The sequence below is a fragment of the Manis javanica genome, chromosome 7, assembly GCF_040802235.1.
Source record: "Manis javanica isolate MJ-LG chromosome 7, MJ_LKY, whole genome shotgun sequence".
In the NCBI taxonomy this organism is placed as follows: Eukaryota; Metazoa; Chordata; class Mammalia; order Pholidota; family Manidae; genus Manis; species Manis javanica.
The window spans coordinates 65786641-65806703 of NC_133162.1; the positions used below are offsets into that span (position 1 = coordinate 65786641).

The 20063-nt window shown below is 36.5% G+C and overlaps 1 protein-coding gene and 1 long non-coding RNA gene across 10 annotated transcripts in view; one reads left to right on the plus strand and one right to left on the minus strand.

Moving 5' to 3' along the window:
- Window positions 1-879, minus strand: part of RNLS (renalase, FAD dependent amine oxidase) — a 296831-nt gene extending 295952 nt beyond the window's left edge. For 7 of the 8 annotated variants that reach the window (XR_012133248.1, XR_005057122.2, XR_012133249.1 and 4 more), the window contains exon 1: window positions 728-879. Coding sequence is in view for 3 of the 8 variants with exons in the window: in XM_037002828.2 (XP_036858723.1) it covers window positions 728-845 (118 nt within the window). In the remaining 5 variants the exon portion in view is untranslated. Of the gene's footprint in view, window positions 1-325; window positions 468-727 lie in introns of those variants that run through there. The other variant, XM_037002827.2, reaches the window with a different exon arrangement.
- Window positions 870-20063, plus strand: part of LOC108400713 (uncharacterized) — a 64302-nt gene continuing 45108 nt past the window's right edge. The window contains exons 1-4 of one of the 2 annotated variants that reach the window (XR_012133252.1): window positions 870-1184; window positions 8928-9039; window positions 18681-18875; window positions 19372-19481. This is a non-coding gene — a long non-coding RNA (uncharacterized lncRNA). The remainder of the gene's footprint in view (window positions 1185-8927; window positions 9040-18680; window positions 18876-19371; window positions 19482-20063) is intronic. The other variant, XR_012133251.1, reaches the window with a different exon arrangement.

Consider the following 20063-nt stretch of genomic DNA (forward strand, 5'->3'; position numbering starts at 1 on the left):
TACCCCAAATGGATTCTTTTACAGCTGTATTAGAAGACGTTTTGTTTTTGTTTTTTGTTTTTCGGTTGAAGGCTTTGTCATCTAGTCAGGAAGTAGTTAACAGAGACAATCTGTTCTATTTTTTAAAAAGGACACAGGAATAATGCAGCAGTGTTCAGCACTGTGCCTGCTGCATACATTTACCAATTTAATTAAAATTAATGAATGGATAAGATAAAACAAAATAATGAGTGAAATGTCAGAGTGAATCCCTTTCTGATTTATTCATTCAGGCTATCACTCTTGCTGCCAGGTTTCATGAGAATAACATAACTGTAAACTAGACCTTTGTAAGGCCTTGGTCAGTGGGGTTTTCGGGATCCTCATAATCTGGAGGCCAAGATGAAAATTCACTTATTGGCGATAGGCCCAAGCTTTGCAGACTTTGACCAGGAGTCCTCCCAGCCTGCTGAGCCTCCTCCAAAGTGTATGCGATGCTCCCGCAGGGCTCCCACACGGCCCCAGCGCGGCCGGGGTCGGCCCCCTACCTAACAGGGATCAGGCCTCACTCGGCAACGGAAACCCCCGGTCACGTGATGCGGCGCTTACTGCGCATGCCGCTGCCAGGCCCGGCTGGGAAGCCAGCCGCTAGATTTTACCCACAGCCTTAGCCGAGTGGGACCCACGCCACCTCAGGAGCCGGGGGCCAAGCTGTTTTTTTTCCCGATTTCGGCGGTTAGAGACCCACCTGAGTCCTCAGCCTTGTCCCACACAGAGAGGTGCAGAGGGCCGTACGTCTCCTTCCTCAGCAGCGAAGCGCACAGGCTTCCTGTGAGCCCGGCGCCCACGATCAGCACCCGCGCCATGGCCCTGCGTCTCCGCGGCCAGGCTGAGGGCCGGCAGCTGGTGGAACGGCGGCCTGGGGCGCCTCCGCGCTCCGCGCTCCAGGCCCCGCCGGGCCCCTGAGCAGTACCCGAACCTGCCTGCAGGGGTCAGAGGAGGCTACCCGAGATGCGTGGCCGGTCAGCGTTGAAACCGCCGTTTAAGGATACAGAGCTGGACTCCAAGGACGCTGGAGCCGTCAGACGAGCTGTCATCTCTGGCCCGGAAGAGCCTGGAAATCGTGTAGGTTAGAGTGTGAGAGCCGCCTCGCCACAGGGCTGACACTGACTACAGCGGAGGCCCAGCCGAACCTAACGGCTAGGGTAACTGTCTAAGTCTATTGGGACCTTTTCTGACTTAATATTCCAAGTTTGACGCCAGAACAAGCTTCCTTTCAGTACCTTTATGGCCACTGTTCACATACTAGAAAAAGATTTTGAAATCAAGGAAAGCGTTTTCTTAAACTAGCTCTCTGGCTTTATCTGTGTTATGTAACCTTTATCAACCTCAATTTGTCCATCCTGAAATGGGGGACAATAATGTCCTGTATTCCAAATTTGTGGAGGTTAAAGATATTTATTGGGTTGACCAGGAAACCTTAGGGAACTCATCCCTCCAATAAATACTAAATTTTATATCAGATCATATTCTGAATGTTCTAATGGATGCAAAGACGAACAAGATAATATTTCATACCATTACCACTGGTTTTTTTCCTACCTAACATTGTCTTGAAAATTCTCAATGAAACAACAAAAAACTGAAGTCTGAACTATTTAAAAATAAAGAATTAAGTTATACTGAATTGTAAATAAATTATTACCTGGAGAACTCTAAAGAAACTGAATAGCTCTGAGAACTAATAAGAAAATTGACAATAGTAGCAAATTATAATGAAAACATTTAAAAATCAGAAGTTTTACATTATGTCTACATAAATAACCAGGTATCAAATTAGTGATGGATTAATGTGTATATCTAATAAAAGATTTAAAAAACTTGAAGAAAATATAGGTGAACATATATAGGCTAAGACATTTCTAAGCATAAAAATAAAAGATGGAACTGAACAAAAAATGTATACATAGTAATTTACAACGTGTATGTTACTAAGTACAAATAGTGAACAGATTTTTGAACATGTATTCAAGATAAACATTTAATACCCTTGTATAAAATCTTAAAAACATTAAATGCCAATACCCAAATGGAAAATCTTCACAGATTGAATAGAATTCTTGAATAGAAAGAAATACAGTCTGATAAACATATAAGAATGTTTAACTGTTCTATATTCAAATACAAATTAAAATGTAATACCATTTTTCTTTTTGGGATAATTACTTTTGAAAATGTTAGAAAACATTTTCTTGCTTGCATTTGGCAAGAACATAGTAAAATGCACCTTAATGTGTTATCAGTGGAAGTGTGACAAGTTACTGGAGTACAATTTGATAATATATCAAAAGTCTTAAAGCTATGCCTTTTAAATGAGACATTCCAAATCTAAGCTTCTAAGAAAATAATCTACAGATGTACATTAACATTTATGTAAACTTTTGGTTACCTCAATGTTATAGAAACATTGAAGTATACAAATCAATAGAAGACTGATTCTATTAATCCATACATCTATATGAAGCTACTAAAAAACATGTTTTTGAATGTATAAGTACATATAAAAAGTTAATTATCCCATAATGCTGAAAAACAGGCTACAAAACTAATAAAATTCCATATTCTTGTAAACATACACACACACACACACACAAATACATATGCAGTATTAGAGAAATATGAAAGGAAGATGTACTTCATTAATTTTAACCATTTTATAAAGACCATATATTTATAACCATTTACTTGTTAGTTAAAAACAAAGTAAAGTGAATAATAGAATAAGCTAATAAGTCTCTGCCTTAAAGCTGTTTATAGTGTCAGAAATTTCTGTGAAATTAAAAACAAATAATGTGATTCACAGTCACTTCTAGAATCTCAGATGTCTAGCTGGGAAGGGCATTTGAGGTAATCTATTTCAACTACCCCTATCACCACCATTTTACATACGTAAATATAGACGCCAAGCTTAATTGAATTTGTCCAAAGTTACACAGTATCTCAATGATAAGGCCAGGGCAGGTCCTCATGGTCTTTGAGTATGTACCCCCTTTTCCATTATCTGCTCCTGCTTCCTCACTTCTTGTTAACAGTCTTATCTTGCACAATCAGGCCTAAACATCATAGTCCTCTTGAATAGCTTCTTTTTTCTCATCCCTAATATCTATCAGTCCTCTGGTGTTTTTTTGACCTCTTCTCTCTCTTAAATCCAATCCCATGCAATTGTACACTAGAGAAGTCCAAATTCTACTTCCACCAGCAATGGTACTAAAGTGCTAGTTTTACTACATTCTTGTCAATGGTGGACATTTAGCGTTTTGAAAAGTACTCACCAACAAATTGATTTTTGCTTAAGTTCAAGCAATATCTAGTTCTTACCTGAATTTTACAATAGCTTTCTAATTGGTCCCCCTACTCCTGGTCTGTATTCTGCACCAAGCATCTAGATGGGTCACTACCATCCGCAAAAAACTTTCAGTAGTTCTCAATTTCATACAGTGTGAAGTTCAACTGCTTGGCATTTAAAGAATTCAGTGATAGGAGTTCCCCAACCCATATGTATCTTATCTTGGTAACCTTTATATGACCTGTGCTATGGCCAAGTTGATTTATTATATGTTCCCCAAACACATCAGATATTCCACTTGTTCGTGGCAGTGCTAACCCTTTGCTTATGCTATTCTTAAATATAGAGCATATATTTTGACTTGTGTTTCCAGTTGTAAATTGCATTAATTTTTCACTATCTTTTTCTTCTCCTCTATGACCATCAAAAGTTATCCAGAATTTTGGATTCTTATGAACCACTGAAGAGAGGTAGCCATGGTGGCTTATGACTTCTTATTATCTTAATGTTTAGGATTGGGATAGCCACTCCAACTTCCAGCAAGGGTTATATTAAGTCCAGAGCTATAACCATAAGGTTGTGGATCCACAGTTGGCTACTGGTACCAGCATATCTTTGGGAATGACTAGATGACCTACAGAGAGTAGGGTTGAAAATAGCTAGGATTTGGGAATGACTAGATGACCTACAGAGAGTAGGATTGAAAATAGCTGGGACAGATTTACTGATATTTAACCCTTCCTAGTCACTGTGACCTTTTCTCTCCTTTCGTGTTCCTGATCTTTACAAGGCTCTCTCCTTCTGACCATTCAAGTCCAGCTTAAAAGTCACCTGAAACAAGGCCTTTAACATTTGACCTAAAGAATGGCTACCCACTGACTCTCTATTCCACTAATGTTTTATTTTCTTTGTATCACTTTATCACTTTTAGAAGTTATCTTGCTTTTTTGCCTGTTTATTCATTTATTTCATGTTGTCTTTCTCCTACTAGAATTTAAGCACCAAGAGGGCAGAAATATTGTCACATTCAGTAAAGTATCCCTGGCAACCAGAATCAGAGACTGAAATCACTAACTGTTTGCTTAGCAGGTTTACAAGCCTTTCGAGGACAATGCTTTAAGTAAGATAAGCTGAATGGTGATATTTCAGTTGGGTGATTTCAATATTAAATATCTAAGAGAGTGCATTTTTATGTATAATGTGACTGTAACAATATGAAATACCATGCCAACCAGCAAAGAATATCTACTTGTGTGATTCACATCTCTGTCCTTACTTAACTGTGTTATTAACAACTTGGATAATCATTGATGGCATATCTAACAGGTTTTGGAGGGCATAAAATGAAGAATAGCCCCATGAGGCTATTTAAAATCATTATTTTAAAGATTTCAATAGGCAGTCACTGAGACAAATTTAACCAGAAGAAAAGTGAACAAAGGTATTCAAAATTTTACCCTTGTATTTAGAAAATAATTTTACAGAATCAGGAAAAGAAAGCTTAGAATTTTAGTTAACCCTAAGCTTATTGTGAGTTAACTATACCAGAGCAAAGATACTCAGCTATGATAAATGAATTATAGTGTGCAGAACAACAGAGGTGATAGTCCCACACTGGACTGGCTGGACCACATCTAAACTACTATGTTCAGTGCTGGATAGCAGATTTTGAGAGGGTCAGAAACTGGTGCCATTCCAAAGAAAAGAGACCAGGATGAGAAGCAGACTTGAAATATGTGAGCAGGTAAAGAGGATGGAAATTTCTAGCTTAGTGAAGACTTTGGGGGAACATGAAAGCTATGTTTGAGTATGTGAAAAATATTAAGGGAGAAAAACAGTTGGAATATTTACCTACATTTATACCATTTCCAGTGTTCTTTATTCCTTCCTGTAGATCTGAATTTCCATTTTGTGTAATTTGCTTTCAGTCTAAAGAAATATTCGTGTTTTAAGTTGAGCATATCAGCCTGTAATGAATTCTCTTGAGCTTTTATTTGCCTGATTATGGGTCCACTTCTGGATATATATAAAAGAAGTGAAAGCAGAGACTCAAACAGATATCTGTACACCTATGTTCATAGCAACATTATTCACAATGGTCAAAAGGTGAAATCAACCCACTGTCCATTAACAGAGGAATGGAGAAACAAAAGATGGTATGTACATACTGTGGAATATTATCCAGCCTTTAAAAGTAAGGAAGTTCTGATGTGTGCTACAGCATGAATGAACCTTGAAGACATTTAAGTTTAGTGAAAAAAGCCAGTCACAAAAAGGCAAATACTGTATGATTCCACTTCGGTAAGGTAAGTGGAGTAATCAAGTTTATAGGAACAGAATGGGGAGTTGTTTAATGGTGGTGAAAAATTTCTGGACATTGGTTGCACAACAATGTAAATATACTTAACACTGACAAACTATACACTTAAAAATGATGAACATTGTACACAATTAAAACTTGTTCAAGAATACATGTGATAGAATTACCAATACATTTTTCAAAATTAAAAGTATGGAAGAAATCTCAATAAATCTAGATTCCTGAAATTAGATAGCTGGAGCACTCTCCATTGTGATAGAAAATAACTTCTTCATATCTAGCTGAAATTCCTTATAAAATGTAAAAGATTTAAAAAATATCTGCACTGTGAGTTTGATTTTTTTTTCAGATTTTTTTTACAAGCCACAGATTGACATTTCTTTGTAAAGCCATCTTATACAAAATATACCAAGTATTAATTGCAGTCTTATATTTCACATCATCTAAAACTAAAGAGAAGTATTTGAAATCTTCCAAATTTTGAATCAATTGATTTTTATATTCTTAGAAAATTTTATAAGCATTATAAATATTATATAAGCAATTGTTTGGTGGCTTAATTGAAGATCTTAAATTAGTAAAATTTCATTTTCAGGCTTTTCCTATAATTCTATAACAAAATTTCTACAAGTGTACTAATTTTTGTTCAGCATTCACCTTCTGAAGATTTGTGTATGTGTGTGTGTACAAGGCATCTTACAGTGGTCTAAATTTATAGGTTTAGATTTTGTTGTTGAAAATGCTTCAGAAATGCTTGTTGGACATTAAATTCTTGTTTTAAACATTTTTGTTGATAGTTTCTGACTTTTGTTAGAAAGTCCTTTTCAAATTCACTGTGTAATTTGTTGAAAATGTCTCAACATTGTTTATTGTATCGTCTTTAATTTTTTTTATTACAAGAATAAAAGGCTTTTCATTTTGGTCTGCATGGCAAGTTGCAATTGCTATTCATTATGAAAATAGGGACATGGCTTTTTCCAGTCTTATTTTTTCATTTACTGACCTGGTTGTAATACTAGCCTCTGCATCTCCACTCAATTTTGCATCAGTAATGTGATATTGTTTAATTTAAGAAATTGTCCACACTTAATTTATAAGAAAAATAACTAAAATAAATATTTCAGTTGAAATACCAACTATGATTTATATGACTGTCTCTGTAACTCATGTTGTCTGTATAAAATGCTAAACACATTACAGGTTACACCAGTGAATACAATGTATTATCCAAACAATGAAATCAAGTGACACTGACAAGATTGGTGGTGTATTTAGATGTAATATTGCAAAATACACGTGCCCAATATGCTCATTACAATAGTACAGTATCTTCTATAATGCAGCAGTTCAAGTGAAATATAGTCTTGTTAAAATAAGGAAGTTTTGTTTAATAGAAAAACATTCTATGCTGTTTTAGTTAATAAATTAAAACAATTTAAATAAAATTAAAATTTCATTTCCTCAACTGGCCATATTTCAAGTGCTCAGTGGCCACATATTGAACAGCACAGATACAGATTTTAATGATCTTTTTCATTAGTTGTTTTGTACACTTGGTAAGTTACTGTAAACAGCAAATAAAATGAATTACTTAATTTAGTTTAAACATATCCCATTGGTGGTTGTTAGGACTTACCAACAACTGTATGCCAAAGGTTCATCCTTCTGTATTTTCTTAGGATAAAAATATCAAAATTTGAGGAAATAAGGATATAAATTGTGTGGCCATGAGTTCTATTTGCCTAGGACAGTCCAATTTATGCATGTTTTCTAAGTTAATTCTTAATATTTCATTTTCAAAAGTGTCTCATTTTGGATAATAAGCCATGTACTTGTTCTAAATATAATGTAAGTACTTTAAAATCTCTGCTAGGAAACAAGTAGTGTATGTATAGTAAGATGCAAATCCAGTTAATACAGACAAGAGGAAATAGCCCTTTCCATCCTGTTTACATGAAACTATCCAAGATAAGTAACTAACCTTGCTGCCTAACTAGTAGTTCCAGAAACGTAGCCAAGGAGGAATATCTAGGCTGTGAGTACAAATGTCAGTTTTTTTTCTTATGCGCTTAAATTAGCAGTGTACTCTGCCTTTGGCAGAAAAACTTGTAAATGCCATTTTGAAATTTGCTTTTCATTTTCAGTGAAATTTTAACTTCCAGTGAAAAGCACAAAAAAAATTGTACCAATTACAATACAAACCTAGACCAAAAGGGGAGAAGTCCAGTTTCCAGAAATTAAAGCTTTAAATTGGAAAATATTTTTTAAGAATGTAGTTTGAAACTTTTAGACCCACATAATTTGTGGCAAGCTATTAAAATGTTGCACTGAAGACTAGCCTAATATGTGAGAAAGACATATCAAATATTTGAATATAAATTATTTTCCTAAATTGCTAGTAAGTACTTTGTTTTGTTAATTGAGGAAGTCTAATATAGATTAAATGTTAGCTGTGTAACTGGCATACTAAAAAAGCATCATACCATATTTATCAAATTTAACTTTTATAGCAACTGTGGGAAGTAGGTATTATTCACATTTTATAAGCAGTGAAACTGATGCTCAGAGATTTTAAGTAACTTGCTTTAAGTCACTGGACTTGTGAGTGGTGGAGTAGGGGTTTTATAAACTCTGCATAATATCCTCCCAGGTATAGTGGCTGGTTTATTGAGCAAGACTTTTAAGATCTATAAGCTTTTGGGGAGAGAATTCAGTGATCTCTGTGGTTCCCTGATTTCTTCTTTTAGAAAGAACTTAAGTGTCTTGGCTTCCCAGAATTTAGTACTCAAAACTCACTTCTCTGTAAATGAAAGCCAAACTCGGCAGGACTGAATGATAATTAAGTTATCCAAGCTTCTTAATCTACCCACCTGCCTCGCTTCCCTCCCCCAAACCCAATAACCTTTAGACATACTTGAAATAAATGTTAATCTTATAAGAGTAGTATTATACTATTAATTCAGGTATCAATTAACTTGTAGTATATGATAAAACTCTCAGAATAGGCTAAATAATACTATAATGGAGACTTCAAAAGGAATTTATGCTACAAAATAGGTAGTTGGAAAGCTTGGATTTTGGAGTGAAGCAGGCCTGATTCTGAATCCTGACTGCCAATTATACATATTGCATATGTGTTCTTAGACAATTTAGTTAATTTTTCAGAGGTTCAGTTTCTTATCTGAAAATGGTAATATTCCTCACCTCACAGAACTATTTAAATAGTCAAATGGTATTACTTGGTATAATTTTAATAGTATTAACATCTTCTTTTAAATATAGATCCCAAATGTGGTACCTTTTCAAAGTGATGTCCTTCATCCTAATTCTTAGAACTACTCACGATGCCTTTCGATATTGAAGATCTGTGAACTCTGAAGCAAATATAAATACTGTAAGTTGGTAGGGAATAAGTTGCTGAAATAATAAAGAATGCTACTTTTGAATTTTGGGTTTTTAACAGATCTACAAATTTATATCTCTGCATTATATTTTGATATGGGTCAACTAAATATTCTACACCTACTATTCTATAGCTCAGTTTCTCCTTCAGCCTTATTCTGTTTCTGTGATGAAAATATATGGAAATATATCCATATCTTCTTGGAGGACTTATAAATTATCTGTTTTATATATGAACATACATACAAATTTCACATATAAGCTTAGCTATATACATAGACACGCAGTCATTTATGGGTAAATATATTTTAATTTTTTATGGGTGAGTAAGTAAAAGTATGAGTGATTAATAGTTACAAAAACATTAATGGGTTAGTTCTTGAGATATCTCCTTGAGGGCAGAGGGTTTTACTTTTATTCATGAATCTCTAGTGTATAAAACTGATGCTTAGTAGGTGTTCTATAAAACTATTTATTATTGAATGTATCAGTGAATTAATGAAAATAAAAATAGGACAGAGGTTTATAGAGAATACAAAAGTGCATTATTACATTGATAGGTTAGATTAATTAGGTTATATTAATTGGCTAGCAATCTTATTTGAAAGCTTTGCTTTTTCTTTATCTAGAGCCAAATTATTTCCTACTGGGGCTACCCAGATGAAGCATATGATATTGTAACTGAAGATGGTTATATCCTTGGCCTTTATAGAATTCCTTACAGGAAGACAAGCAATGGTAACAATTCAGGAAATATTCATTTCAAGATAAATTGGTGACTATCTGGGACCTGAAGTTCTTAATTTTCCCATTTCTTTTCAGTGAGTTAAGGACAAGAAAAAGATTTGAATATTAAGTGAATAATTAACTTCTCATATATCTCTACATATGTCAAGAAGAGTCTAATTCTCCAGTGGCTTCCTGTTCACTGAATAGTTTTAAAGTATGGTGAAACATAAGTTGTTTCTCCCATGTTTTCTCTGTGTATCACTTTACACATACATGTTGATTGTCTAGAATTTTCTTTGCTTAACGAGGAGTTAGAAATGCTCTAAAACACAATCATATTATTCTGTAGGTTTTAAGAATGGCTTGTAAATAGTTCCTTCCTTGTCTTTATGGTTCTCTCCTCTAGTAAAGCAAAGACATCAAGTTGGTAGCAGCCTCATGGCTCTTTAGTCCAAAAATAAGTACATTACTATCAGAAGAGTGAGCCACAAAAACAAAAGGGGTTGGGAGCTAGAATTTGTCACTAGGTTTATAATCTTACATCTGACACTTACTAGCATAACATGTAACATTACTTTTGCTTATTCATCTAATTGCTCAAAAGCCAGGATTTTTCTTCTTTTCTCTTTAGATTTTCTGATAGGATACCCACTCAAGCTCTCATTTTTAACAATTAGAGTGCATTTCAGAGAAGACACATTAAAGGGAAACATCAATCAATGTAATTTTGGATCCTTATAAGGTCACATTTACTAGGTAGAAAATGTAAACTTAGATTTAACATAATTATTATGCTCATTCCTCAGGGTATGACCCAATTTTTCAAATACTGTAATAAAGGAATTAGAGATAATTTTAAAATACAGTAAGTGACTTAGAGTTCTATAGAAGCAGAGCCTGAGACAGGTTCAGGTGCATATATTTTATTGATGGAATACTGTCAGAAGAAAGTTACGTGGAAATTGGGGTAGGGCAGAGAAGGAGCTAAGGAAGCATATGACTCAGCCAAGCCTAACTGCAATATGATCTCAGAGGAGCTCATAGATCTGTGAAATTGTACTACAGAGGTGGCCTCATCCTGAAGTTAGGGAGCTAGCTTTTTGCATTCCCATGTCAGTTAATCATTGCCTGAAGGCTACCCATAGAAAGAAGTGTAATCCCCTGGGTGAGGCAATTCCCATTTGCCTGGAGGCATTTCTACAGAGGAAGAGGTAACAGTGAACCCTCTGAAAGCAATGTTAACAGCTAGAAGAATGGTGCACCTGCTTAGTAAAGGAAATCTAGATAGAGCACCAAAATAATCTAATACAGTGCACCCATTGTTCCACTCAGCATCCACTTGTTTTTCATGTTAATTTTATTTCATCCAGGTACACCTTTTCCAGGATTCTGGCAGGTCAGAATTTCTGGGAAATCTACAAGGGGAAGGTTAGTGAGGCAAATTACAACATCTGCTATTATAGCTGATCCTAACACCGTAACTGTACTTCTCATCCATTCCCATCTCCACTACCCACAGCTGTAGGTTCTCTTCCTTCTCCGTAATATTCCCTGATGTGGTAAGCTGAACCCTTATCCCTAATGGGTATATGTCCATAACAGGTCATAGCTGCTGTACTCATACATGTACAGTTAAAACAAGACATGGGAGCAACAAAAGATGCCCCAGTGGATCATCTGAATACCAAATATATTTTTCCCTGTCTTCATTATTTATCAGCAGTCCTACTGCTTCATGATGTTCAGGGCCAATTACTCCTATCGGAATAGTAATTCCTTTCCTTGCTTCCCAGTCTTCTAATGTGAGCAGCCCAAATCAACCAGGAGCAATCATCGCTTTAAGTTATTAAGTTGTTTACTGTGTCCCATTTGGCATCTCCCCTGAGCCTTCAGGGTGATGTGTCATTGCTCTCCCAGACTGGCAGCCTCTTGGTGGTTGTTATGTGGTAGGACCAGTGGCCTTCCATGGCCATGTGGCAGTGAGTGCACCTTCTTTGACCTGAAGTATGTATCCCTTGATTCGAGGTGATGTTATGAGGGGTTCTATGTGGGTTGATTAGACTCTCCATGGAGTCTTGTATGGTGGTACTGGCTGTGGTACTGTGTGGAAGGAAAGGAAAATCAAAGCAGACATGTATATCAATCCTAGTCATAATGGCTAGTTGACCTTTCCATGAGAGAAAAAGTCTGATGTACCCAACTTCTGGGAGCCATGCTACTCAAGTTGTGTAGTGAAGCTCAGGCTGGAAGAAGATCCCTGTAAGGCAGAGGCCTTTGCAGCTGGCTCCCTCTATTACCCACCTTGATTTTATTATTTTCCATTATACTATTGGCTTTGTTTTTACTTGCATGGTTGCTAAAGACTAAGCTAACCTTTGCAGCATGGAAAAGATGAGAACATAAACTTCCCAAAAGCTTTTCAGGACAGTGCTCCTGAAGAATAGAACACGCAGAGGCCAAATGGCGATCTTACCATGAAGTACTGAAACCTGCTGTTAGTTAAACATTGACCACCCCATTTCCACTGAGAATGCCCCTCTTACAATGCTAGTGAAACTAGTGATGGAAAGTTTTCTAGAAATCAAGTTATGAGAGAATATTGAATAGAATAACCCTGTTGACAATTAATGATCTCATGTTTTCTTCCCTCTACTACTTCTATAGTTTGTTTTTCTTCTTTCCTAATTACAGCCCTTACTAGAATTTGTGCCTCATACATGAAATTACCAAGTACCATAATTTTCCAGGAAGTAAAGATACCTCAAAACAAGTGCTGGGCATAGAAGCCATGGAGCATAAATCTGCAAAGAAGTGAAAAACTAACCTTTTCAAAGAATATTACTTCTCTCTCACTTACCAGCTTTACATCTCCCTGTATGGCCCCGGAAGATGGCTGGTTAGCCAGAGACGGGTAAGATTCCTCAAGGGAGGAACAACCTAAGACAGGCACAGTTACAGGGGGGCCCTCAGGTGAGAAAAAGGTGGCCAACAGAGGTGAGGCTTAGAACCTCATCCCCCCCAGTTTTGAGAGAAATCTTCTACGCCTATGGATGTTTTGTTGCCCTTGTTCAGCTTGGATTAAGACCTGGTCTGTAGGCACAAACCTGGTCTGTAGGCACAAACACCTGCCTTCTTACAGTTCTAAATCATGCTTTCTATCTATATCTTACATTTACCTACTACATTAACATTTTATTAGATTCACATATAAAGTATAAAAATCAAATGAATAATCATACATTATATTTGACGTGATTGTTTATAGTTTAAGGTTTGTAGTTAAAACAGAAACAGTTTCTATGATATGAATGCCCTTGCATTGTTCACCATGTAAGAACTTGTTTAGTCCCTGCAGTAATGGAGTCATGGAGACCTGCGTGGCATATGTTAGGGAGATTTTGGTATCCACACAGAAGAAAGAGAAATGTAGATAAAAAGGGGAAATTTAGTTTGATGCCTACTGTGCCCTATAAAGGGGTATAAGGTGAAGATATGAGTTTATGATTTTAGATTGACTATAAATTTATTAAAGCCTCTAAGAATATTTTTGTGGGAAAGAATCCTAGCTAACTGTGGCACTAGGTGACCTGTATTTCACCCTGAGCTGATAGACTCCATAGTCGCTGCTACATAGTGCACACTCCTACGGTCACATGCACTACTTAAAAACTGCATTGCATAGAAACGTAAAACACAATAAAGTACATGTTGATAGGAAAAGTTTCGGTCAAGGAACAGAAAAACAATTACCTGTCTAATGCTTGACCAACCAAGAATAGATTAGAAAGGAAAAGAAAGAAAGAAAGCTTACCTATACTTATTAACCAACTGCCTATACTAATTAATCATCATAAAAATAAAAAATAATCATATCCTTGTGCAAAATGGTATAAATAAAGCTGTCATTGACACTTTGTAGAGAGGCCACCTCCGTCTGACTGTGTGTCCTGTCTCTCCATACGCCGACTCCATCTCATCCTTTTGGGCTGGACTACGGCAGCCAGCTTGTCTCCAAGCGACTGGTTTGGTCTCCTAGAGAGATAGTACCATGGTGAAAGCTCTTTTGCTGTTGGGTCAGACCTACTTCCCTGGCAGCAGACAGATCTGCCTTGTCAAGGGGTCCCATAATGATGGGCCAGTGTGCAGCCCATATCTCTGCCATCATGGCTACTGCTTTTTGTGAGCCCATTGCATAGCCCAGGGCTGGCTGAAAACAGCATCTGGATGACAACTATTGGTTGAGTCATCCTATGCATCTAGTTGGTTAGTGCACCCTGTGTACTGTTTGCTCCCCTACCCCACACACAGATTAAGTGCAGTTCTGGAGGGCAGATCAGGGGAAGGATCAGAGGAGAGTTGATTGCGCCTCCTGCATAACTGCTGTTCCCTGTTACAGGTCTGTGCCACAATGGACACCTTCAGAAAACTCTTTCCAATCTTTTCTGTGAGGTTCATGGGAAAGAGCTTGCAGGAGGGTATGGACTTCCCCAGTTTGCCCTGCACTCAGAGGCTTCACTCTCTTTTTGGAGCCTATACCTGGCCTTCACTAATTCTCCAGGTATTCTATCTGAACTATTCTGATTGTGTCTCCCTCATTAGGGAGTGCTTATTTCTGTCTCCCTGCAAGAACCTGTCTCTCTTCAAATTTTGGGCAAGATTTTTGCCCTGTGATATCAGCTCTCTGATGAGTTTTTTTTTAAAGTCTTGCATTTGAACTTAGTTCATTATAAAAGTGGAAGTGGTACTTCTTCCATATTACTATATAACCAAAATGGAATCAGAAGTTCTCTACTTCTGAGCTTCCAAATTCTGCTGCTGTCCTCACCAGTATATTTTTTTCGACTTAGTAAATAGAATATCCTCCAAGTTTTCTCAAAGCACATTACAACTGGGGGATTTTCTGATCATATTTATAGACTAAGCATATCTATATCCAAAATCTTTTATTCTTTCCACCATAATCTGTTCTTGCAGTTCTGGAATTTTCTAAGCTTCAAAGAAATCTGAGCAGAGTATCAATACTGACTTCTGAAACCATGCCAGTGTGTTAAATCCTGTGTCATACGAAAATAGTCCCATAAGGACAAATTCTCCCTTATCCAGGCCTGTGTGCATGTGTATGGTCCCCTTTGATCCAACACCTAGGTATACTCTCCCAGTTTCTGCTATTAGCCAGATTTTGTAGCTCCATTAGTGTATAATCTCTTCTCTCCTTCAGCAAGCCCAATCCTTCTTCAATTAAGCCATGTGAGAACTCCACAATAGTTACTGATTGAGAATCCAGGAAGGGTTTGAAGTGGATCTTGAGATGGGGACACTTTGTTCTGAAAGGTATGTTAAGCCAGGGCAGCACTATCCTCTAACAAAGAGGAGTGGGTCATCTCTGTATTCCCAGCGAGTTCAGGTAAATCTGGGATGCAAGTTTCTGAAGTTCGACCTGGATATGCTCATCTCAAGTCTCAGAGACCTACTGTTAGGAAGGAGTTTGGTTTGATGACAGAGAAGCTGAACAGAGTCAAACTAAAGTCAAGGAAATTAAGAAAGCAAGCAGGTTTATTACACTGTGTAATAGAGTGGGCCCTGACTTAATGTCAGACAGGCCTCAAATATTCAGGGAGAGTTTTTTTTAAGGGGGTTTGCACAGGGTTTTTAAGAACAGTAGTCTTATGCAAACAAACGTTTATTAATGAGCTAGCATAAGCTAATTTTTATGCTCTTAGAATTCCCCATGCTCACTAAGAGGAGCTAAACTGCAGTGCAGAATTATTTTAATGACTTTATAATGAAGAAAAGGCACCTCAAGACACCCCAAGAGTATGCCCAATTAGACTCTAGCTTGTGAAATTTCTCTAGATGGTTTTACTCTTCTTACGAGGGATTTTCTCATTAGTAGAGGCTATCTGTAGTTTGAATCTACTCTGTCCTCTCACTTATCTCTGGCTTCTGGCTTTAACACTGTTTCCCATCAAGGCCCTGAATATGGCATGGGGTTCTTCCCAGTTCTGAGAATTCAGTCTTCCTGCAGTTCTACTGTTCGTAGAATTAGGTTCTGACCATTGACTTTTCATCTCAGTTTGGCTACAGAAGAGCGGGGGTGTCAGATGCTACCAAAGAGGTCTTATGACTTTCACACTTTGAGCTGTGATTGATCGCCCTGAGTCTGTAATTTTCTCTTTAGAACATCATTGACACTCAGTAACATCTACCCAATTCCCCAGACCTGATAAGTATATTTCCCCTGTACCTCTTAACTGTCAGAGATCTATACAAGCCAGTCATCCTTCTCCGGTATTGTAACAGGAAATATGGCTATTTCAGCCATTGGAGTGCCACAGCACAAAAGGTTTTTTTGTACTCACCTACAACAATCCTCCTTGCCAGCCAACCAGCAAGTAGTCCAACCCCATAATCCCATTATTTTTTTCTTTTATGGATTGTATGTGCTGTACCATGTGATAGACGCTGTCTTGGAATTATTAGAGCAGCTGAGTGCAACGTCAAATCTAACCATGGCTCTGCTACCAACTACCGAGCCGTATGACCTTGAGTAGATTGTTTCTTAACTTTGGCCTTTGATTCTTCATTTATATATTGAGAGTATTGTTTCTTACATTTTCTTCCAGTTCTTAAACGTGGATTCTGTATTGACAACTTTAGTAGCTATTACCCTCTTTTTATTTTTAATTTAATTTTTTAAACTGAAGTATCATTGACATACAATCTTACATTGTTTTAAAGTATACGGCACTGTGGTTCAACAACTACCCATATTATTAAAACCTCACCCCTTCTACTGTGGTTAATATCTGTCAACATAGAAAGATGTTACAGAATCATTGATTATATTCTCCATGCTGTATTACTATCCCCTTGACCAACTTATATTATCATTGAGAATTTTTGTGCCCTTTTATTCCCTCCCCCTCCCCATGGTAACCACCAGTCAGTGCTCAGTGTCTGTGAGTTTAGTGCTATTTTGTTTCTTCGGTTTTGCTTTGTTTTTATATTCCACAAATAAATGAAATCATATGGTATTTGTCATTCTTCATCTGGTTTATTTCACTGAGCATAGCATCCTCTAGATCCACCCACATCATTGCAAATGGCTGTATTTCTCTCTTTTTAATTGCTGAATAATATTGCATTATGTATATTACCACTTTTCTGTATTCATTCATCTATTAATGGGCACTTAGATTGTTTTCATATCTTGGCTATTGTGAAATAAATAATGGTGTGATAAACATAAGGTGCATGTATCTTTTCAAATCAGGGATTTTGTTTTCTTTGGGTAAATTCCTAGAAGTGAAATTGCTTGGTCAAATAGTATTTCTATTTTTATTTTTTGAGGAACCTTCATATTGCTTTCCATAGTGGTTGTACCAATTACCATTTCTGCCAACAGTGTAGGAGGTTCCCATTTCTCCACATCCTCACCAACACTTGTTATTTTTTGTCTTTTAGGCAGTGGCCATTCTAACTGGTGCAAGGTGATATTTCATTGTGGTTTTGGTTTGCATTTCCCTGATGATTAGCGATGTGGAGCATCTTATGTGTTTGTTGGTCATCTGAATTTCTTCTTCAGAGAACTGTTTATTCAGGTCCTCTGCCCATTTTAAAATTGGGAACGCCATCTTTAAATGTCTGCTTCCTTTATCATTTTTGGCAGTACCTCTTCTTTTAATTTTTAAAAATTGAAGTATATTTGATATACAATATGATATTGGTGTCAAGTATACAACATACTGATTTGGCAGTTACCTACATTATTAAATGCAATCACCCCCCTCCACTGTGTACTTACTGTCAACACAGAAAGATGTTACTGAATTATTGACTATATCCTCTATGCTGTGCGTTCATCACCATGACTAATTCGTACTATGATTGAGATTTTGTGCCTCTTTATTCCCCTTGGTAGTAACTTTTAGCTCAAGTTCTCTAAAAGCAGAGCCAGTGATGGAGATTTAAGTGCACATGATTTAATGAGGGAGTCTTAGAAGAGGTAATGGGGGAAGCAGAGAGAAGCAAACGTGTGCTCTCAACTAAATTCTATCTTCAGCTTGGCCACTTGCAGAGATATGGAACAGGAAGTGCATGAGGACGGGTCCGACCTTGAAGCAAGGGAGTCAGCTTTTTATACCTTTGTGTTAGTTGGTCCAAGTGTAAGTCCTCTCCTTGGGAGAGGGACTACTAATGTGGGAGCTGCCATTTATCCAGTACCTCCAAGAGTGCTTCTCCTGAGAAGGAGCAACTGTGTACAGTTAGCAACTAAAAAAACAACTGGAAAATAGGATCAGCCTAGTTAGCTGGGCACCAACAGCATTGCTACAATACACGACAATGATGTGGATTATGTGTGAATTGCAATTTAGGGCTTCACACGAAGTTGATAATGAGCACACCTTACATTATTCAAAAAGTGCTATTTCTCAGAAACCTTGGAAGTATATAAATTAGGGCTCTGAGAACTCTGATGGACGACTAACACAGTGGTTCTAGTGATAACATCTATATTGAATACGGCTGTGAAGAATGTGATTATTATACAATTATTTTATGAAATGAAAAAGTAGAAAATCATATATAATATTTTATGTATACTTAAAATTTATATGAGTGCCAAAATCACTATCAGATAGTTGAATATTCTATATCCTTTAAATCTTATATATTTAAGTGGGACATCACCTAATTGTCCACTTGGTCATTTGAAAGAAATTCATTAGTGAACTGTGTTAAACAACTCTGACATACAGTGGGATTAAACATTAATAGCTACCCTATTTATACAATTTTAAAAAATCTTCAAACTGTCATTTATTAAAAGGTTAAATTTCAGGTGAGATATTCATGTAGATACTACAAATTTAAAAAGGATTTTTTTTGCTGTTTTTTTTGTAGCTCAGAGAATTGTTGTTTGATTGCAACATGTTTGTTTACATCTGCCAGCACCTGGACTTCCAATCTTCCCAATAGCCTGGGCTTCTTTCTGGCAGATGCTGGATATGATGTGTGGATGGGAAATAGCAGAGGGACTACCTGGTCCAGGAAACACTTATACCTAAAAACAAATTCCAGAGAATTTTGGGCTTTCAGGTACAAATAAAAATCAAGTAATGATTTATTTTAGTTTACATGTATTGAATATTTTTTTCTTTATGAGTGGAATAAAATATAAGTGTCTTTTCTCAGCTCAGAGCTTTCAGTAGACCATCAAAATTTATGTACATTTTGTCTTAAAAATTAGAGTGTTTATGTTATTTTATACTTGCTTCTCACTTTTCAGCAATAACTTTTATTGACTAACCCTACTCTTTCTTTAGCTCTTCTTTCACTCTGTAACCTATATATTTAGCCTCACTGTATTTAGAATATACAAACACCCTCTTTATAAGACTGCTTTGTGGCTATTTTTTTTCCTTGACTTTATGTTCTCACAGAGTCTCTACTCAGTAGGTAAATCATACCACAACTACCTTTCCATACCCAAAGAGAGTTGAAAATAGCTTTTATTTATTTGCGTATTAATTATCTTTAAATGTTAATATAGCATTAGTAGAATTCACTGTTTATTCTCCTTTTTCTTTTGTAGTTTTGAGGAGATGGCTAAATACAACCTTACAGCCTCTATTGGTTTCATTGTGAAGCAAACTGGACAAGAGGAAATATTTTATGTAAGCCATTCACAGGGCACTACTATTGGTATGGAAAGAAAGATTGTTGCTAATAATCCTTAATTACTTTTTAAAGTTTGTAGATATACTTTCTAAGGATGTAGGTAAGCTTAAAGACCTCTCAGTAAAATAAAGCAGAATTGTGAGATAAGCATAGAATAGTCAGTGCCCTGGAAACTTAGATGCTGCTTTGAGTCCATGTAGTCTTCTCTAGTCACAAAGAATTGTTTGTAAAAATAAGGTTTGTGATTTTGATTGTTTCCCATTGTATAGAAGGTGGATAGCCATCTTAAAATCAAAGTAAGATCATAATTTTCAGTTATTCCACAAATAAAAATTTTGTATTTTTTAAAAATAATGTAGCATAGGGTTTTATAAGTGAGAGACTTGAAAATGCTATTTGTGTTTTAATCTTTAAGAGAGATTAAGAAATGCACAAAAATGAGGAAAGCCTTCCTATATTTAAAGATGACTCAAAAAGAATTTTCATCTCTTCACAGCACTAATGCTTCTGTCTAGGAACTTTACTTCCAGAGAAAAATTCCCCAAGACCTAGCATAATTCCCTTACATGGTGTTGTAAACCTGTTTACTCTTACTCTTTATACTTT